This window comes from Musa acuminata, chromosome BXJ2-1, assembly GCF_036884655.1.
Source record: "Musa acuminata AAA Group cultivar baxijiao chromosome BXJ2-1, Cavendish_Baxijiao_AAA, whole genome shotgun sequence".
Lineage (NCBI taxonomy): Eukaryota > Viridiplantae > Streptophyta > Magnoliopsida > Zingiberales > Musaceae > Musa > Musa acuminata.
In genome coordinates, this window is record NC_088338.1 from 17,589,106 (window position 1) to 17,610,842 (window position 21,737).

General features: G+C 38.6%; 3 protein-coding genes across 9 annotated transcripts; all 3 read left to right on the plus strand.

The window, feature by feature from the left end:
* Positions 1–4,126: 4,126 nt before the first annotated feature.
* On the plus strand, positions 4,127–10,019 carry LOC135599030 (ubiquitin-conjugating enzyme E2 36-like). 2 transcript variants are annotated; one of them, XM_065093675.1, is made up of 8 exons: positions 4,127–4,347; positions 4,532–4,559; positions 4,659–4,745; positions 7,494–7,552; positions 8,470–8,511; positions 8,580–8,653; positions 9,583–9,680; positions 9,830–10,019. In XM_065093675.1, the coding sequence occupies exons 1-8, from the start codon at positions 4,312–4,314 to the stop codon at positions 9,865–9,867; spliced, it is 462 nt and encodes a 153-aa protein (XP_064949747.1). In that variant the 5' UTR covers positions 4,127–4,311; the 3' UTR covers positions 9,868–10,019. The 2 variants fall into 2 exon arrangements, with proteins under 2 accessions (XP_064949747.1, XP_064949746.1); XM_065093674.1 differs by lacking the exon at positions 4,532–4,559 and having other exon boundaries at positions 4,208–4,347.
* A 2,798-nt stretch (positions 10,020–12,817) lies between these two features.
* On the plus strand, positions 12,818–17,657 carry LOC135581007 (interactor of constitutive active ROPs 4-like). Of its 6 annotated transcripts, none has more exons than XM_065093677.1 (5): positions 12,818–13,105; positions 13,187–13,279; positions 15,982–16,055; positions 16,142–16,289; positions 16,369–17,657. In XM_065093677.1, exons 3-5 carry the CDS (start codon positions 16,042–16,044, stop codon positions 17,371–17,373), a joined length of 1,167 nt encoding a protein of 388 aa, XP_064949749.1. In that variant the 5' UTR covers positions 12,818–13,105; positions 13,187–13,279; positions 15,982–16,041; the 3' UTR covers positions 17,374–17,657. The 6 variants fall into 6 exon arrangements, with proteins under 6 accessions (XP_064949749.1, XP_064949752.1, XP_064949750.1 ...); XM_065093680.1 differs by having other exon boundaries at positions 15,994–16,055; XM_065093678.1 differs by lacking the exons at positions 12,818–13,105; positions 13,187–13,279 and adding an exon at positions 14,566–14,704.
* Positions 17,658–19,000: 1,343 nt separating this feature from the next.
* LOC135598134 (pentatricopeptide repeat-containing protein At3g58590-like) lies at positions 19,001–21,343 on the plus strand. Its single transcript, XM_065091675.1, has one exon. It carries the CDS (start codon positions 19,036–19,038, stop codon positions 21,019–21,021), a length of 1,986 nt encoding a protein of 661 aa, XP_064947747.1. The 5' UTR covers positions 19,001–19,035; the 3' UTR covers positions 21,022–21,343.
* The last annotated feature ends 394 nt before the right edge of the window (positions 21,344–21,737 follow it).

The window sequence follows — 21,737 nt, forward strand, 5'->3', positions numbered from 1 at the left end:
TATTATACATAAGTTATATGGATGAAAAATATTTTAGAATATTATAAAATTTACTTAAAAAATATCCCTATAAAATGTGGTAATACTAGTGCAATATGCTTAATAAAAAATCTCATTCAACACTTTAGAACTAAGCATATTAATATTAGGCATCATTTTATTAAAGATCATGTTAATAACCATGATATATCTTTAGAATTTATTGATACAAAATATCAATTAGTTGATATTTTCATAAAACCATTAAACGAGGAACAATTTGATTTTATAAGAAGAGAATTAGACATGTTAAATCTTCCTAATGCATGAATTACTATTGTTCATTTTTCAGATTTCTCGTTTTTATAACTTGAATTTTCCTTTTAAATCAAGATCGTTTCCTATCATTCATTCTTCTTACTATTTACAAAAGAAGAGATTTGATTCATGAATCCTTTCCTTTTCATGGACTTTCAAATTCATAACTTAATCTCTCTTTCATTCATGTGATGATTGTAATATTTGCACCATTGAATGTTTGTTCATCTAAAAGAAGAAGTAAGACTACTCGTTTACTAGCATCACAAGAGAGAAACAAAAATGCTAGAAAAAGAGAAAGTCTAGCATGCACAATTCATAAAACAAATTGTACTGGCTTAATGTTTAAATATAGGATAAAGTGAACGTTGGGTGATTGTTGCAATAAGGTGAAAATAGTGCACCAATAGTGGCATCGTTGAAGCGGTAGCACCACTAGAAAGCACTGTTTACAGGCGGTAGCGTCGCCTAGTTGACGATAGCACCGCCCAGTTGGCGATACCACCACCCAGTTTGTGGTACCACCGCCCATAACCCTCCACTGTAAAACCCTTAGTTAGGGCCGATAATAGAACCACCCCCAACCTTCTCTACTCCCCTCTAAACTACTCTTCACCCCTCATTCCTCTTGCTCTATCTCTAGAAACTCAAGAAAACTCCTCTCTTTTACAAAGCTAAGGATCAATCTCAATGGTGATCACAAGAAGATTAACTACAAGAGTAACCCTTAAACCTTTCTCTCATTCTCAATTTATTGTTTGATCTTACCTTTTATTATTGGTAATATATATAGTTCTCATGATACCTAGAAGATCTTAAAGGGATAAAGGAAAGAGGAGATTAGATGAAACCTTTGACTCCACATTGTTTGACTCATATGATCATGCCCTAAAATTCCTAACTTTTGAGTCAGAAATATGCATGAGGGAAAATACGTAGATCTAGAAGAGTTGAGTGGTTTAGAAATAATTCAATAGTTTGCTAACTTAGATGTTTTTCAAATTCTTCAAATTAGTGAACCTATCTATCCTAGACTTGTTCGATTGTTTTACAATAACTTACATGTATATAAGCATGATAATTTATCCATATATCTTTTGAGGCATCATATACCTATTATAGATAGCACAATTTATAATCTTATAGGAATTCCTGAAAAAAGAAGAGGTTGTTACTTTAGAGGACAATGGAACACTGAATCAGTTAGGGTTATATATTCTGGGGCCTTAGGAACTATCTTTGAAATTCCTAATCTGTATATTGTTCTGAAAAGTTATGAGCATATGCTACCATTCAACACAAAATTGCTTCATCATATCATGATTCTTATTCTACTTCCTAAACAATACCATCATGATGAAGTTTCTTATTCTACTTCCTAAACAATACCATCATGATGAAGTTAATCAAATGGAATTAGGTACAATGTATTGGATTATGAAAGGTCATGACAACTACTTTGGATATTTGATATGTCAAAACATGATTGAGTTGTTAATGAAAGACATGATGCTTCCATATGGTGGCTTAATTACTCAACTGATACATGCATATGATATAGTCATTTCACAAGATGAAAAAACTATGGAACCGGACATATTCAACATTATTAATAGAAACATATTAAGAAGATTAAGATGTATAGTAATAAACTTTGTTTGGCCCAAATTACTTAGGAGAACTAATCCTCGCCCACCTGAGCCAAAACTAGAAACACCTATATATAGGAGAAGTCAATCTCCTTCTACTAGTCCTTTGAGGCAACACCTCCAACAGCTCCAACACCTTCCTCGTTTGCTGATTTTATAGCAACTCAACTAGATCGAATTAAACTTTGTTAGGATCAAATTTTAACTGAGATACAACACATTCATGCTCAGTTTGATACTCTATTTATGCATTTTGGATTACCACCGCCTGAGTAGCTTGTATATTTCTCTTTTTTTCCTGATGACAAAGGGGGAGAAGTCAATAACTTTCTTGATGTGTTCCTTACACACTTTGGTATTACAATGTACTTTTTAATGTTTTGGTACTTTTTTTGTGCATATTATGAGGCACTTTCTGATGATATTATGTTGATGTAAATGAAGTATGAAACGATGAATACGTTAATATCATCTATGTTATGCCCAAAGTGATGTTGATTTATTTTTGGTATCATGCATGATGAATTGTAATGTTTTGAAATTGTGCATGTTACATTTTAATAATTTGAAACGATAATAATGCATAATGTATGAAATTTTGATATGATATATTACATTTAATCACTATGATCGAAATTATTTTACTTGAATTCAAAGGTTATGATTCCTTTTGAATTCAAGTTTGTCTTATCTCAATATGACATATAGATAGGGGGGGAGTTAAGGTTAACTCCGTCATCAATTGGTTATCATCATCAAAAGGGAGAGATTATTAAATCTTGAATTTTGATGATGAAATCAATTGGTAAATTAATGATCTAATACATATGTTGAGATAAGTGATACAGGACTAACTACTATCGTTAAAAAGGTAAAACAATTAAAGAAGAATCGAATGTTGGGTCGGAGTCAATGATCGAGCATCGAGCCGGATGAATTGGGAGATACGCTGAAGGTTCGGATGATGCATCATAAGCTCACCGAGAGTTCGCCAGAAGATCGCTGGGAGTGCCGGAAGTTTCGTTGGGAGTTCGGATGAACAATTAACGTGCCAGACAACTAGGATTACTTATATTATAATTGTTTATCCTTAACTATCGTAGTTAGAACTTTAGTTTGAGTTAGTTTTGGGAGAAATCCTACTAACTCAATTAGGGGTCAATTGAATCCAAAACGAGACTGAATTGGGTCGGTTACATGGTCCATTCAGCTACTTAGAGTCACGTCAAACGGTGGCACTACTTAGACTAGGCGATGGAATAGCTTGAGGCTCAACCTCCCAAGTGGTTTGGGTGGTGGTACCCCTAGAGCCCATTCTCCGAGGCTCTGTTAAACGATCCTACCACCTAGATTGGGCAGTGGTACCGCTAGTGTCAGTCTGCAGGCGGTGGTACCGCTAGTACCTAAAAAATAAATGATGAGACACTTTTTAACTTTATTTTTGAAAACATTGGGGCCTATAAATATCCTACTTTTTTCTACATAAAAGAGCATGAAAATGTGAACAAAAGTCTTGAGATTTTGGATTGTAAAAGTATTGAAAAAGTGATAAGTGTCCTCCTCCTTCTTTAGCTTTGTGATCATTTTAAGAGAGGTGTTAGGCTTATAAAAGTTATCTTCTAAACCTATGAAAAGAAGAAATAGTTGTAAGAGGATAGTTGGTCTTCGCTCATTGAAGGAAGACCATTAGTAGATATTGGTGATCTCAACGAAGAAGGAATCAAAAGTGGATGTAGGTTACAACGACCGAACCACTATAAATCTTGTTTGCACTTTTTTCTACATTTCATTGCTATTACATTCTGAGTTAATTACTTAGTTTACTTACTCTAAGTCAATCATACTTTCACTATCATTTTCATCAAACGAAAATTTTTTAAAATCAATATTTTTATCGAAAGCACCAATTCACCCCCTTTCTTGCTATCGATTTTGGTCCAAACAAAATATTCTTTCAGATAAGTTTGAGCCAACAATCACTATTAATGAAGATTAACTTTATATTTTTAATATTTTTATTATCATAAAAATATTTTACGTCACAAATAATCAAATAATAATCTGATAAATTTTAATTATAAGCACGTGTATACAAATAATATATGTACGCGAGATTAGGGGCTTTCTCATTCGTGTGGGTATGCAAATGCGGGTACATGAGGAAAATAAAAAGCCGAGGAACCAATATGCCACTCGTACGGGTTGCGTCCTCCGAAAGCGGTCGCTCTTTTGGAAGAACAAAAAGCCCTCTCCAGACAGTTTTAGGTGCCTTCTCTCGACTCCATCTCCTCCTCCATTCGTCGCCCCCGGTAGTTCTTCGTCTCCTCTTCCCTCTCCGCCTTCGTTCGATCGAGAATCGGCTGGGATGGCCAACAGCAATCTCCCTCGTAGGATCATCAAGGTAACCAATTCTTCCCTCTCAATCTTCTCCGATCTCTACCTGCTCTCCCATCCCTTATTTAGATCTCGAGGAGAGCGGGACTCTTTTGGTGGATCTATTACCAGATCTTTAGGGTTTCGATGCTTATGATCCCTCGAAATGTTCTTTTGCTGATCCTGGCTTGCTGATTCCGTCGTTCCAACAGGAGACGCAGCGGCTTCTTAGCGAACCAGGTCCGATCTGACCTTATGCTGGTCTCTGCTGATGATAGATTAGGGTGATGCCTTCTAGCGTGTAGGGTTTTGGTTTACGTATGTCATCGTGTGTTGCAGCTCCGGGGATAAGCGCGTCTCCCTCCGAAGACAACATGCGCTACTTCAACGTAATGATTCTTGGGCCGTCCCAATCTCCATATGAAGGTGAGGCTCGTGACTCTGTGATGATTAATAGTTCTTGCTACCAAACTCGTCTATAGCATATGCTTGGAGCTGCAAATAGGCTTCTTCCATTATGAATAGTTGGAACTTGGTTCGTAACAGTATGACCGACCATTTATGCATCATTTGGTGCTATGGATTTCACAAACATTTTTCAAGACGATTAAGATTTACATTTGTCTTAGCTCTTTGTGGTTTGATTTGTAATTGCTTTTATCAGCCTAGTTCAGGTATTGTTCCCTGGATACAAGAATCATCACCTCTGAGGCTAGTTTTTTCTGTAGTCTCCTTCCCTTAGTTGCATGGAAGCCATGACCTGTGCATAAGGTTTCTTCCAGTGTGGGGTTCGGGGAGGGCCAACATATGGAGGCTTAGTTTTTGACTGATTGTGTATCCATATTTCTACTTTTCAGTTGACTTTCTTATTTTTGCCATTTGAACTTGCTGAGTGACTAGCCACAACAACAACAAACCGTAAGATCTGAATTATTGGGATCAACCACATAAATATCTTCTGGCCAACGAGCATTGTGGAGTGCAATTATACACTCAAAGAAAGAATGGTTAAATATTATTGTTTCTAATGAAGTTCTTCTATGTGTTCCTGTACATTTTTTAGCAGTGGCAGTCATCATCGACTCACCTTGTATTACAAGTCAAATCGGTGCATTTATAGATCTCTCTTCATTATGTCCATACCACTTTAAGTTTTTTTTTCTCATTTAACTACCCTAACTGTACAAATGTGACTTTCTTTTTCTTCCCTAATGATTTTACATATTCATATCAACATTATCATTTTAATAAAATTAACTATTGTATATGTTTCATAATTTCCTACATTTTGATCTATAAATCATAATTGAAAATACAATTGTTCAATAAAATTTTGGACCAAGGGGCACATATTGATGACGTACATTATTGAGCCCCTTCTCTAGTGCTGTCTAATTTCAATCTTATAAATTTGTCTTCATCAATCTCACTTATTGCTGAAGACTAGATTGAATTTATTTGAGTTTTTTAGTTTTGGAATTTTCTTGTCCATTGTATGATTAAAGTTGCACTTCGTCTATTCAGTCTTATCCCACTTAGTTAAGAAATGTCATCTCCATAGATAAATTTTACAATTAGTCCCTCAGGATCCCATCATTCAAACTAATATCACAATATTATTAACAAACAATATGCACCATGAAAGTTTATCATATAACTGTCTGGTGAGCTTGTTTATTATTAATGTGAAAGGGCAAGAACTTGAATCTGATCCTTTGTGTACACTAGTAAGAAACTCCTTAATGGGTTCATGGGGAACTAGCAAGAGGCTCCTGATGGTCTTGATGCTAGTGAGCACTCCGCCATAGATATCTTTTAATAGGATGACATAAAACCTAAAAATTAATGTCTGGCTTTGTTGAAACATTGGTGATTATAAAGATATGGATTACCTCTATTATGTTCCATTTGTGTGTTGAGGCAAAGCATACTGAATCTTTTTCATTTACATAGTAATTTAGCTGGATAGGTTCATACTGGTCATCTAATTGTGATTTTAATGAGTGGACTAATATAGTTAACCAGTTTTAGCACATCCAAATGCCAATAAATTATGATTTACCATACCTGCTGAATCTAAATATACTAGAATGAAATAGAAATCATAGTTAGAACCAAAACTGCTCGACTAATTGAGCAAAAAACATGCATATTCTTGACCTATGTGGGTTCCCCAAATCTTATGGAAACCCTGTTCCCTTGTGTTGAAGCAATGCCAGTATCCGAAAAACACAATCATATAAGGATTAGAATTATCTAGTTGTTATCTTGATTTTTGAAAGAAGATCTCAAGCACTACTTATGATGGAGATGTCAATCTTTAAAGTTTCATGAAAATCTGAAGTCAATTTGAGCCATAGGTAACTAAAATCAGTGTAAGAAATGTGTTGTGATAAAACATGTAGCTCTAAATTTACCTTCAGGCATGATCAAATTATCTAATTGCAGTTCATATCTTGCATGTTTCCAGTCCAAATTTGTATCTGGTTATGTAGTTCTTGAGCGGATGATAGAATTCACTAGAAAAATTATTGTCACTTAAACAATATTTCTGACAAGGAATCTTGCAGAACTAGCTAAACAGAGAAGAGGAATCCATTGAAGTTCATGATCGTTTGACCATCCAATAAGAACTAAATGCAAATTTTTGATTCCTGCTTTTGCCTGCAAGAGATGAAGCCCAAACAGAAGAATCATGATCATCTTAATTTTACTGAGCCTTATCTAGAATGTTCCTGCATTTGGTAAGATGTATCTGTTTGTTGGCATATCGAAGTATTTGATGCATATAATTCAGCGTCTTCTCTAAGTTCTGTATCTCTTGGATTTTAGTTTCAGGTTCTATAAATGATTTTTATCATATGTTTTATTTATTGTCTTTAGTAGCACCTTTAAAGTAATCTTTATAGTATGTGTCTTTATTTGAAACTTGGATTGAATTATAACAAAAGGTTGGTATCTGAAGTATAATAGAATATTAGTTATGTCTCAAGATCTGTTGCAGGAGATTATTGTATGTATGATAATTCATTTTATTTTAAGGATGGTCTATGTTTTAGAAAGATATTTGTCGAAACAGTGTAAACAGTCAAAAGCTTCTGGAATGTTGTGGTCTTTCAAAATATACTTGAAGTATCCTTATCTGTTTCCCTCTTGTTGGACCTCTTATATTAGGAGGAGTATTCAAGCTTGAGCTGTTTCTACCTGAAGAATATCCAATGGCTGCTCCAAAGGTATGATGACTCCTAGTCATATGTTTTGTTTGCATCTACAGTAAGATGTTTTTAAGCAGACTGAAACAGCTGGCATTAGGTCATCACAGTGCAATAACAAGATTTCCTTTTTTCCTTTAAACTTTTTGTACATTGATAGTTATCTTCTCACATCATATCTGATCAGTTGGGAATTAATAATCATCTTTAAGATGAAATGCAGGTCAATTGTCTTCTCCTTAGGTTAGTTAATCCTCAAAAATTGAAAACATTACTAGGGATCTTCCAAGTTCTGCACATGTCATGTCTGTGATATCTTGTTGTCATAACACCTTGCAGGAGAAGGCTTAGGTTCCGAGTCTCAACTCTGTATTTTGATGTACTGATCTTAACTTCACTATATGTAATTCACCAGTCATGCTTTTTCTATTTTGACATACATAGCTTTTGGTAACCTCAGCATGCTTGTCATGCTTCTTCTTATTCATTGAGCTTTTATAACCTAATGATATTCAATTTATTATATCATCTGGGCCATAATTTATACTTGATGTCTCTGTACTGTTTTAGTTGTGATATTTTAAATCAAAGCCTACACATCATTCTCACAAGATGTTCGATTTTTTGTTTACTCTTGCTTGTACTGTGGAGATATAGGGCACTGATGTATAGTATTTCTTTTTTGGAGCTTGCACTTCTTTTTCTTTTTCTTTTTTTAATTTCTTTGTGGCTCTTCATCTTAAACTGCAAGCATATGTTACCTTTTGATATCTAAGCCTTCAGTTTCTCCCTCCCACTGCAAGTTAGAACAGGAATATCACTGATTGTATTTGTTTTTAATCTTCTGCTGCCCTTGGAGTTTGTCTTCTTTGAATCATGCCCAGTCTTACTGCATCTTGAGTTAGCTACCAATTCTGTTTTAATTGTCCCTGAAACAGGTCCGCTTTCTGACCAAAATCTATCATCCAAACATTGACAAGGTAAGCAAATTGTCTCTCGTTGTCTTTATGCAGGCAGTGTAATTTCATCAATAGTTTGATTTTTGCAGCTTGGAAGAATATGCCTAGACATTCTGAAAGACAAATGGAGTCCAGCTCTCCAAATTAGAACTGTGCTCCTCAGGTGACATGATCATTTTCTTGGCTATTCTGTTTGCATTGTGGAACAATGCACTCCTGTGCATGTGCTACTCAGTTCTACTCAGTTCAGGTTCTTGCATATGCATTCCTGTGAATAATGTGTTTGCTTTGATACTTCTAACTTGCTTTCTATCCGATGGTGTGCTCCTTTTTTTTTTTGATCTTTTTGCATTCTTGCTGCTCAGATAATTTATTTTAAATAAAAAATATCTTATTAAAGGCAAATAATTTAAATGGTTACTTTAGCCATTGTTTTCTTATTAAAGGACTAACTTTGGTTCACAAATTGTCAATGGCAAGAATTGCCTTTGCTGTTAATGACCCTAAGAAATAACAAAGCATGTCATTTTCCTTATTGTTCAAACTATTTATTAAACATGTACCACTCATTTAAGCATGACAATACAGTTGCATGATAATTACTTGTATATATATGTATACATAATATGCCTTTTTTTTAATGTTCATTTTAAGGATCATTATGATAATTACTTGTACCTTCATCCATAGTCACAAATGCAGTTACTTGAAATTTGGGAAGTAGTAATAAAATTTGAAATGAGTACTGGATAATGAATACTAAAAAAGAATAGATATTTGGTACATTAACATACCGAAATAATAATTTTTCTCATGACAAACATCAGATATCAATATAGTCTAGTTAATTCAAGAATGAATACTATGTGAACATGCTAGTAAATCTCAGATCTATTTAGCTGGGGGAAAAAAGCATGTTTGGTTATGCAAGTCTTTAACAGATTTGATGAATGTTACGACCATGCTTTCATTGACTGAACTTTTATGAGCTCATTCTAAATCAGCTGTTGGATAATAGCTTCTTGAGTTTGTAAGAGTTTCATTTCTTGAGCCTGACATTTGATCTTTGATCCTTCACATACTCTTCTATAGTATTCAAGCTCTTCTCAGTGCCCCAAACCCAGACGACCCACTATCGGACAACATTGCAAGGCACTGGAAGACAAATGAAGCAGAAGCTGTGGAAACAGGTAATAGGCCCAGTCATGCTTGTTTCAGCTCTGCCTTTGCTTTCTGCACGAATCAACAACTTTTGAAGATGGTACCAATTTTTTCTTGAGTTCATGATCGTTTTGTTGAAATTTCTGATTGTATTTCTTTCAATTTCAATTTCCTGCAGCCAAAGAATGGACCCGTCTATATGCTACTGGGGCATGAAAGCGAAGGTGGCGTTCTGCATGTAATAACATCTCTACTACTGAACTTCAATTGTTCCAAGCTTTAATTAGTTCAAGCTCCTGCTGTTATACTATATGGTGTACATTGGTTGAAACCCCCTCTTTTTTATACAATCTCATCCCTCTGAGCAAGTTTCATTGTCTGCAAGAGAATAAAGAAAAAAATTATGTAGCAAACATGCTTGGAGTGAATTTTCTTCTATGTCACAACACTTCTCCAATGAAAAAGCTTAGGAACATATTTGGAGGACAAAATAATCCTTTTATCAGTCTTTAGGGCCTATTGGTATTTAGATTAATTGTTCTGTATGTTATTTAAATTCATTAATTTTGTATTTATTATACAGGTTTTGGATGCATAAATAAAAAAAAATCATCAGTTTAACCGTAGGTTGACTTGCACCTTTTGCGATATTGACTTTGATTTCTGGTCCCTCCAAACATTGGATATATTCATCCATAGGGAGCATGATCTTATCGCATTACCTGAAACACGCTATAATCTTTTTATGTTTTTTTGTTCTTTATATGCATGTGCATTTGTGTGTGATGCATTATTAAAATAAGCCTTGGTTAAGTGACTCCAGAGCTCCCAACTGCCTGAGATAAGGTAGGGTGTTTACAAATATACACACGCGTTGCTTACATATTATACAATCATATTCAAGGGGTGAAAGTTAAATTTCTTCTATCTTAAACTGGCCTTAGGCTTTAATTTTTTATTCACTTTTATGTTTTCTGTACCATTCATCTATTGCATTGTCTTCATCTGCGCTTGGGTGTATTATGAAGATCCTTTACAATTTTTTGTTAATATATAACTATCTAAAATCCTCATGTTAATCACTTGTACGATAGCTAGTTTAAGTTACTACCCACCGTCGTTAGATTTGCTCAGAGATGGACGTCCACGGTGATCTCTTATTTGTGTTGGCAATGCAATGGATAATACGGCTGCAATAACCGCGCCGCTGCAATTGTACTTGTTCTTTTTACCTGAGACCACTGAGTTATCCCGGACAAAACATGGATCCATGGCAGTCCCTTGGTGATGTACTCCTGGACCATCAACTCTTGTCCATATCTGAACTGGATGTAAGCGAGAGAAGAAAAGATCAAGCCAGTGTTGGATGGATGGATGGATTTATGCGAGTCATATGACAACAACAATGCATGGGGACCTCCATTTGTTTTTCTGAACACATTAGAAAGTGTTAAGAAGAAGAAGAAGAAATCTAATGACAGTAGTTCATAAAATGCACAACCAGACACTGCATTCTGAGCAGATTCAACACCCAACACCACCTGCTGATGAGATCTTTTTGCAATGACAGTGATGGTGGTCTCCCACCAGTTGGTGATAGTTGTCGCTGCGTTATTGGTTTGGGTGGGAGGTTTGTGGGATTATAGAGACAGTGAGGTCACATGTAATGTTTGTCCACAACCAAAATGATCTCTCGGGCTTTCACATGCCATGGCTGCGCCTCATCCCCCTTCCTTTAATTAAGAGCATCATTGCGTGGCTGCTTGAACACCATTTGATTTTGTCAGTGGACATTTCTGTGAGGCAAGGAATCTTCTGTTGCAGAATGGTCTTGATTGATTACCTTCAGCTTCCAGGTAATTAACCCTGTCCATCTGCATTGATCTTGGCTTGTGTTGCTGTAGAATTTCATAACTTGAGCAGACTTGAACTGCTCAGAAATTGTTGCACGAGGACAGCATCTTCAAACATGGTTATCTTGTCTAGCTATGGAACTACAGCATGTGCAAATTCTGTGTGTTGCACAAGGGGCCACGCTGAAGTTTCATAGTGTTGTTTTTTTTTGTTCCAAGGCAAAACTTAATTGTATTCCTCTAAAAAAACGTCATTTTACCATCTCCTCTTCTACCAGAAGAGATCAAAGTTTCTAAAATTAAAACACATAGAAAAATAAAAGAATGTTAACAATGGTTCAAAGTCTTTAGTATTCGATAGATGGATCAAAGCAGCAACATCACTTCCAATATGAATATTTTATATGTCCATACTCCAAGCTTCAAAAAAGCCATTCCGTATAGTCATAGCTTCATTACGTATGCTAGATCTGTCCACACAACCTGCAAAAACAACAGCACCATGATTCTCATATCCATCTGACATTCGTATCAAATTCACTCGAATGATTAACATTTATAATAAGACTAACAGATTTAACAAATATTTTAAATTCATCTTTCCCTATAGCTACATCACCCTGAGTAAAGTCATGATGAGAAATTAACCACAGATTGCTGTTAGAAATTTTGACTTGCAATCTCTCTGTGTTTTTCTATTATTAAAAAATAAAATATTTTCAATTGTTACAGAATTGTTGTTGTTTTGAATAATACATGTGCATGAGCCTTTAAATTTGATTGTTTGATTAAATTGCTTCTAAAATTAATCTTTTTTCGAATATATATATATATATATATATATATATATATATATATATATATATATATATATATCTTTTTCTTATATCTTGAATGTCTAATAGTAAATTTTTCTTCTTCTAAAATGTTCTTGCAACAATCTTGGATTAATGAGAATTTTTACTATATTCAAAACTAAATCTTGGCTTATTTTTTACTCTCCAACATTAAAATACATAATATGTAAGTGGCAAGTAGTTGTGTCTCAAGATAGAGCTTAGAATTATGCTTTATCTAGCACCCAATCTTTTATTAGCACAAAATGACATAAAAGTTTGGCTTCCTAGTAATTTTATTTAAGTTAAAAAATATTTTCTTTGTCTATAAAATAAGACTGTATAATAATAATAATAATAATATTAATAATATTATTATTATTTATACAGGGGACAAACTCATAATAAAGGTGAATGGGTATTGGACCTGTGCATGCACCTCAGAAGAAACAGCTCACTTCACTTGTGCCAAGTACTTAACTACATATCTCAACCTTCTGTTCCATGGTTTGTTCTCCTCAGGACCACCATTTCCGTATCCGCGAGAGGAAGAAAGGCTGAGGCGAGCCATTTCGACTCCCTCGTGAACGAGACCGGCCGCCTCCATTTATTGGTCACACGGATTCTCCATCTCTTTCACCTCTTGACTTCATGCGCAGACACCACCAGGATCCGTCCTCCCTCTTTCTCCCCCATGGCGGCATTCATCGTCGTCACTCTGATAGCAACCACTGCGTCACGGGGACTCGTAATGTGCGCTCACAGGTGATGCTTGTTTCAATCCCATCCATCGGCTTGGATTTTGCTGGCAGCATAGCGTATCAATCATTTTCCCCTTCGGTTTAGGTTTGCCATTCGTTGTCCTCTATTTAGGGCAGAGTAATGGAATCTCTCTGCCGCAACGTATTCAAGAATCCCTGACACCGGCAAACGCGTAAGGTATGCTATGCTATTTATTACTTCTCTAGTCTTTTCTTAGCTTTTTTCCTCCATCGCTTCACCTCCCTACGTCAGTCTTTTGGTTATAGAGGTTCGTTCATAATACAGTGTGTGACGACAATCATAACCGATGCACAAACTAAGCATCGCATAGTTTGATTCGATCATTTAAAGTTGATACAACTAATTGTGTTTAGCTGGTAATTTCAATGGAAAGCTTTGGGAGCAAATCAAACAACCTAATATATCTAGTAGGATATGGATTCACAATAATACTATCAACTCCAAGTATAGTATTTAATCTCTTAATCATGCAAAACTAATCGGTCTTAGGTTGTAATAGATTATTTGATGATGTTATAAAGTATGTAGCTTTGTTCCAACATTGTTATAATTCTTTTAACCAACCAAGTATTTTTGTTTCATATTGTTCATAATCATGGTAAAAGTATTTATAATAATGTTACAGGCTTATAAGGGTTTGTAAAGGATAGTCGTCGACTTGGACTTAATTATTTTGTATCAATAATTCGCTCTAAGGACTTAGCATATCAAAAAAATTATGAATGAATGATTTAGGGAAGAACTATTTGTTGACATTCTAAAAAGCATATACACAATGACATCTCAAGGCTAATCTTCCATCACACTAAGGTAAAACTTCAATCAAAGAAAATGGCATCAGCAGCAATAAATAATAAAAGAAAAAACAGAATTAAACCTCCAGGGATTTTGAGAGGAGATTTGCAGATGTTATAGTATTTTTCAATTAAACAGGATAGATATGTCATCCTTAGGTCATAACAAGATATTGGGTTCAGTCATCCAAAGCTCATGCAACCACAAAAATCTATAAAGCCATCCACAAAACATGCATGTAAGAGGGAGTAATACAATGTAGAATATTAATATTACACACCTTCTTACACATGAGGAGGCCTGTGAGAGTCAGCCTTCCCAAGATGAAAAGGACAACTGTTGCAGTGGTAATGATAACAAGATAACACCACCCCCCAAAGCCTAAAGAAACATGGGAGAAGGTGCCAGTCTTTGCAGATGGATCCTTTTGTCCTCTTGCAATCCTTCCTAAGCTGTAGCTTCTTTTTACAAAGCACTAAATTAAACCACTTTATCTCACTGTATTTCAAATGCAGCTACCATCTTTATCCTAATGATGAGATATATATTGTCTTGGCAACAAGGAAGCATTTCCCTTAGCTTTTCGTTTGGAGCTTCCAACCCCATTCTAGAGTAATAACATGCATACCTTCCCTCCTATCCCTTCTTTCCCAATTTTCTACTCTATTTTATCCCTTCTCTCCCTCTGCGAAGGGGACTGAGGAGTTCCCAGAGCGTGGTGGCTGTGGAGGAACTCTCGGATAAACAAATAAGTTGAGGCCTATGAGCATAGATACTGTTACAGAGGTGAGATTCCACTCTTTTTATCTCCTCAGTTGGATCTCTGTGTTTCTTTGACAAATCCAGTCTCTGCTATCTTCTTCTTTGCATGTTAGGCAACAGTAAAAGCACATTGCTGTAGGGGGAGACTCCTGCTGACCTATTACTTAATATTATTTTTCATGTTGTTCACCCATTTAATAATCCCTAGCCATATGAAAGTAGCTTTTTTATGTTGATTCACAAAAATGTGGTCTCGTTTCTACTTTTATGAATGCATATTTGCAAATGTTTATCTTTCATGCAAAGTTTGTCAATTTTACAGATCCACATGTTCTAGTATTAAATGCTCCTACAGAGCATGTCCTCCTCCTTTTTCTCATGCCTAGAAAGCTTGGAAAAGTAGTATAATCCTATAGTTCCCTTTGCAAAATCCACAATTTTTTTGGCTGGTCACTCTTTATTTCTGCATGGATAGAGATTGTTGCTATGATTCATACACTTGTTTCCGTTTGGGAGAATTACAAGGGGATGTTCTGCTTACTGCTTTGGTAAAGATTGTTGCTAAAACACTGAGAATGCCAGTTGAAACTAGAGCACCATTAATTCTGTCCTTGTTTCTTATCATCCACTCATCTGCAAAGATGAAATAAAGATGGAAGTACTGCTGTTCCCAAAGCTGTCTCCTCCTCCAGCTTCTACATCATTTATTGACGACCTGAACCATTCCACCATCTCTCGCTCTCTCTCTCTCTCTATCTTTTTCCTGTGCACACAATATTTTTCACATTGCTATGGATCTACAGCTCATGTACATGCATTGCCATGGCAAAAGAATTGCACAGATGAAATAAAGTTGGAAGTATTGCTGTTCCCAAAGCTGTCTCTTCCTCCAGCTTCTACATCATTTATTGACCTGAACCATTCCACCATCTCTCTCTTTCTCCTTTGCACGCAATGTTTTTCACATTGCTATGGATCTACAGCTCATGTACATGTATTGCCATGGTAAAAAAATTGTAGAGAGAGCAGCCATGTGGGAGTACAGAACAGTTCTGTATGCACAAGCTCTACTATTCCTATTCCTCTCTCTCTCTCTCTCTTTCTCTACTCACGGTTTGCTCACTTTAGCTAATTCAGTATCTGCTGTTGTGCTTCTCACCACCACCTCTCCTTCCTTCCTCCATGGAGAGAGTTTGAAATTTGAAGTGGGGCTTGGAAATGTGTGCCTCCATCTGTGCGGTGTTGCTTCTATTTAATTGTACCGTTGTCCACCATCTCTTTGGTTCTGAAGCATAGTTTAGGCATCTGAGCAGGTGAAGCCAAGTGTTGGGGTGTGGGTTTGAGCTTTAAGATTCGATCCAATGCCGAGATCAAGGTAAGGACTTTCGTCGAACACTTTTGTTTCGTGAGCTCTCTCTTTGAGGCCACCAAGTTGGTGAGAGGTGTTCTGATGGGGAGCAGAGGGTCGTCAGATGCGCCGCAGAGGCAGTCGCCGCGGGCGCCGCTCCACCTGAGGGCCACCGCCTGCTCCGAGGCCAACAGCGTGCACCACCGCCCCGTGGCCGCCGACCGCAGCCCCAGGGTGTCCCCTCGTGGTGTCTTACAAGAGGTAAGCGAGGAGCGTCCTGCTCTTGTTGGCCACCAGTTCATGCACTGATTCAACTCCGTGGCTGATGGCTTCGATGCAGCAGAGGAAGCGGGGCACGAGGGTAACAGACCTGGAGACCAAGCTGAAGAAGGCGCAGGAGGAGCTCAAGCGGCTGAGAGACCAGGTGGCCTCGGCGGAAGCCGCGAAGACCGAGGCGGAGCAAGCTCTCGTGAAGGCCAAGAAGCGGATCACGGCCACAGCCCCGACGGCGAAAGGAGAAGACGTTAAGCGTCATGTTCCTCAGGAGTCTCGAAAGGAGGGCGGTCCACCGCAGGAGAACAAGTCCGAGGAGGAGAGCGTCACTTCTCCCGCGACGATGGATGTCTTCGAAGTAGTAGTGCCGACTGAGCCCATCCACAGAGAGAACGAAGACGTCAGCATGCAGAAGAAAGAAGAGAGTGCGGTGGAGAGGGAAAAGGAGGAGACAAAGACAATGATCAGCGATGCAGTAGTTGCTGAGACAGAGGAGAAAAAGAAGGAAGAAGAGGAAGACAAGAGAGAGCCGTTGGTGATACCTGATAGCCCACAGGTGGACGCTCTCAAGGCCAAGCTCTCGGAGAAGGAGAAGGAAGTGGAGATACTCCTCGAGGAGAACGTCATCTTCAAGACCAGAGCCGACGAGGAAGCGAGGCAGATCGCAGACGCTGCTCGGGCCAAGGAAGAAGAGCTGACGGCGAGGCTGAACTCCACGGAGGAAGAGCTCAAAGAAAGCAGAGCTAAAGCGGGTCGCCTGGCGGAGCAGCTGGAGGCAGCAGAAGGCGCGAAGGCGGCGTTAGAGGCGGAGATGAAGCGGCTGAGGGTGCAGACAGAGCAATGGCGGAAGGCGGCAGAGGCCGCTGCCGCAGTACTGGCAACGGGGGACGCAACGGCCGAGGACACGACGGGGAGAAGGGTGGCGGAGCGGTGTGGGTCGATGGACAAGCACCTCGGCTGGGGGTCGCCGCTGGTGGCCGGGGACACGGACGAAGACGGCAGCGGGAGGAGAAAGAGCGCCGGGATTCGAGTGCTCGGGGAGCTGTGGAAGAAGAAGGGTCAGCGGAAATGAGCTGATCGAAACAGAGGAAGGAGGTGAGTAGCTCAGCCTCATCCGTCCCTCGTTATGCTTACTCTGTTCGATTATTACTACTGTTGTAGTTGTCGGTAAGAGGCAATCTTTTGGTCTCTGCATCTCTCTGCTTTGGATTTGAATCATAAACGGAGGGAAGTTGTATGAGTTCTTCTTGGTAGACATGGGATTTTTTTTGGCACACTGTTTTAGCACACAAATCATTGGCTATGTAACTTTTAATCATGTTGGATTAGGTTTAAATATCAACATTCTTGGTTTAAGCACGAGTAATTATCCTTCCCCATTTTAATTACGTTGCTAAACTCACACTAATCTGTCATGAATTTTCTTTTAAATTGAATGGAGTTTTTTTTTTTTCCCTGCAACATAAGTTTTTTTTTTTATTATGAAAAGTAATTATTATGCGTTTGAATTTGTTGTTTATTCTTGATCTTTCTTGATCATCATCCACTATGCTTGAGATGTACAAATGTGAGGATATGAGATGGATCATCTCTACTAGTTTTTGCATACTAACCAGAGTTTAACATGAACTAAAGAAGTACTTTTTTTTTTCTTCTCTTACATGTGAGGCAAAGCTCTTTATAATGGTAAATCCATTACTTCAAAGACAAGCAGGAAATTTATGGAACAATGTTTTCATTTACTGTCAATCAAACTAAATGCCACATTTTACTTCAAAAGTTGTAAGTAGGGTGGGTCAAAATCTGAATGCTTGCAATATCTGGAAACCATATATGGACTTGGATTATATATATATATATATAAATTGTTGATTACCTTCTTAAATTATTGCTGCTAGAACTTGAACTCAATCTTAGAGACACAGTCAGGCACTTCAACAGTCCATGTCTGCTGTGCTTTCAGCCATACATTGTTGTCCTCAACAGCTTCGAAGCTTTGGAGTGTAAGAAAACCCTAATCATAGTGACTAAGCTTAGCAAAACCAAAGGATGGAGCTACTTCGCTGTTGTTCTCAGAAATGCTTCACCATGATAAATTACATATGGCCAAATAACATTTGAGACTTTAATCAATAAACCACTGGAAACATTCAACAGCTAACTAGGAAAAGCATGGAGGCAAAATTTTTGGCTGATGGAACCTCTTCACCTTTCTCTTATAATGTGTGGACTAACCTCACAAGATGACATTTTATTGAAGAAAGAAGGATGCCACCAACCTTTGCACACTTTGTAATCAAGTTTTGGTGTTGACCTTTTCCAAGGAATCTGTACAATGATGTGATGTCTCTTTCTGTGTCAAACATATGTTTGCATTCAGTCATCGTCAATGGCAGAATGCAAAGAGGCAATAAGACAAACCTTTCCATCATTGTGTTCGCCAAGAAGTCTACAGCTTCACGGTAAAACAAAACAAGAGAAGAAAGCACTCTTCTCGGATTGCAGAATCCACCTTTCATGACTGCAATGCAATAATGTGTCAGAAAGTTTCATTATTAAACAATGTATTGATGTTTAGTGCATGTCATTTCTCTATTGAGAAAATTATTAGGGTTTTTTTCTTTTAATGAATGAACTATATATATATATATATACACACACACACACTTGTCTTAAACCCAATAAAAGTATACGCACCATTTTGAACCGAGATGACCTCCCTGATGCTCTCCGTATGTTCGACCGGATCTCTGCCTCCTACAATTCCCTCGTCGCCGTCTACGCTCACCGGAACCACGCGCGCGAGGCGCTCGCGGTGCTCTCCCGGATGTTGGCTGCCGGCCTCAGACGCACTCGCTTCGCCTTTGCACCCCTTCTCTCCCTCCCTTCGCTCGATCTCGACCGTGGCATTCAACTGCACTCTCTGATACTCAAGTCCGGGTTTCTCCACGCCGACCCTTTCTCCGGCACCGCTTTGCTTGGCCTGTACGCGAGGAACGGGAGACTGGATGATGCGTTCGGTCTGTTCGAGGAAATGCCCACCAAGACTGTCGTCACTTGGAACTCCACCATCGCGGCGTTCTCCCGGCGCGGCTTCGTCGAGGAGTCCATGTTCTTGTTCCGACGGCTGTTGGGAACTGGAATGGGTCTGACGGAATGCTCTTTTCTGGGCATCTTGTGCTCTCTCCGCTCATCGGACAGCTTGCGGTGTGTGGAGCAAATTCATGGGCTCGCTGTGAAGACCGCGATGGATTCCTTCCTTGTCGTCGCAAATGCTTTGCTTAATGCACTCTCCACTTGCTCGGGAGTGCTCGCAGCTGAGCGGTTCTTCAACAGTTTGCAGACTCGGGACGTGGTTTCTTGGAACACGATGATGACAGGGTTCGCGAAGAGTAGTATCCCGGAGAGAGCCTTGGAGCTCTTCTTTGCGATGCATGTCGATGAAGTATCACCCAGCGGGGCTACGATCGCCACCGTGATCAATGCTTGCACCTGCTTCGACTCCGCAGAGTACGGCGAGCTCATCCATGCCAAAGCAATCAAGCGCAATCTTGACAACGACATGTTCGTCGCCAGTTCGCTGATCGTCTACTATGCAAATTGGAAGAGGCTGCAGGATGCGCACAAAGTGTTCGACGTGCTTCCCGTGAAGAATGTAGTTTGTTGGAATGCTCTCATCTCAGGATATTCAAAGGATGATCCACCTACCTGTCTACTTCTTCTCAAGTCGATGTTGCGATCGGAGAATAGACCAAACGAGCTGTCCTTCTCTTCTATGCTCACGCGACTGTCTCCGGCCCAACTCCAGCAGCTGCATTCATTGATCATAAGAATGGGATACGACAACAACGAGTATGTTTCCAGTGCCCTCATTGCCTCATATGATTCTCCTGGCATTTCATCTGATGCCTCCTCCTCTGTCAAGGATGCTGATCCAGTGGCTACCTCCACTGCTCGATCAAATGCTACAGCCAGTGTTCACAACAGAGCCGGTCGATACCAAGAGGCACAGGAGCTGCTTCTCCGGCTGCAAACTCCTGACACCATGTCATGGAACATCTTGCTGAATGCCTGTGCTCGAAATCGCGGCTACTCCGAAGCCTTGTTGTCGTTCAAACGCATGCAATCCTCTGGTCATTCGATCGATAACTACACCGCGGTGAGCTTGGTGAGCATCTGTTCAAGGATCAACAGCCTGGAGCTCGGGAGGTCAGTCCATGGGCTTATCGTCAAGACCATCTCTGGTTGCATGGACACCTTCGTCTGCAACGTGTTGCTGGATATGTACGCAAAATGCGGCAGCCTGGACGGTTGTCTGAAGGTGTTCGATGAAATGGGTGATAAGAAGAACCTCGTTTCATGGACGGCGCTGATCTCAGGATTAGGACTCCATGGCTGCCCTCATGAAGCGCTTGCGAGGTTTAAGCAGATGGAGTCCGAAGGGTTCGAGCCCGACAGTGTCGCTTTCCTCGCAGTGCTTTCAGCATGCAGGCATGGAGGTCTTGTGGAAGAGGGGATGCTGATGTTGGAAAGCATGAAGAGTGACTATGGCATTGAACCAGAGATGGATCACTATGTGTGTGTGGTTGATTTGCTATGCAAATGTGGGCATCTAAAGAAAGCAGAGCTTGTGATCAGTGGCATGCCCTTTCAGCCAAATGCTGTCTTATGGCGCACCTTCCTTCGAGGATGCAAGACATTTGGTGGTCTGTTGACATGATCATACTTAAGGATGGAAGTATGTCTAAAGTGCAACTGAAGTAGGACAATAGACAACTACGATTCATTCTTTTGGAAGCATGGTTTCAAATTTCATTCCATGTATCACCAGTATGCCCAGTATGCGGGTCAAGATCTTTCATCCGATTCAACCAATATATATATATATATATAAACCCCATATTTATATAATAATAGTAGTGGTGATTTTTATTAAAAAAAACTTTTCTTTTTAGATTTTTCTAGGAAGGTATCTTAGTTTTCAATTTTCATATTTGGTGTCCCTTTCTTCTCTGGTACCTAAATGCCCATCATCACTATCACCTTTTTCTTCGTATGAATATTATCGATTGTCATGATAGTTTTCATCCTAGTGTGGTTTTTTCTACATTATCATAGATGTCTTCACTCAATCATGATCATCTTTAATCTCAAATCCTAAACTTATATTTAATAAAAAATTTGAGAAGATAAAAGACATGCCTCGTACTTAGAGGATAAGATGATAGTGAAAGACAATCATGATAATCTCAACTCCTAAACTTATATTTAATAAAAATTTTGAGAAGATAAAAGACATGTCTCGTACTCAGAGGATAAGATGATAGTGAAAGACAATCATGATAGGATTAAGGTGACGATCGACAATACCCATCCGAAGGAGATGGTAACGATAAGAGGGTATTAAAGAAAAAAGAATCAAATAGAAAAATTAAA

Excerpts from the sequence above, each read along its gene's own strand:
- LOC135598134 (XM_065091675.1), top strand. The coding sequence starts at position 19,036 with ATGTTCGACCGGATCTCTGCCTCCTACAATTCCCTCGTCGCCGTCTAC.
- LOC135581007 (XM_065093677.1), top strand. Across the intron at positions 16,290-16,368 it reads CTCGTGGTGTCTTACAAGAG|CAGAGGAAGCGGGGCACGAG; the intron begins GTAAGCGAGGAG and ends GCTTCGATGCAG.
- LOC135599030 (XM_065093675.1), top strand. The coding sequence starts at position 4,312 with ATGGCCAACAGCAATCTCCCTCGTAGGATCATCAAG. Across the intron at positions 7,553-8,469 it reads ATCCAATGGCTGCTCCAAAG|GTCCGCTTTCTGACCAAAAT; the intron begins GTATGATGACTC and ends TCCCTGAAACAG. Across the intron at positions 8,512-8,579 it reads ATCATCCAAACATTGACAAG|CTTGGAAGAATATGCCTAGA; the intron begins GTAAGCAAATTG and ends TGATTTTTGCAG.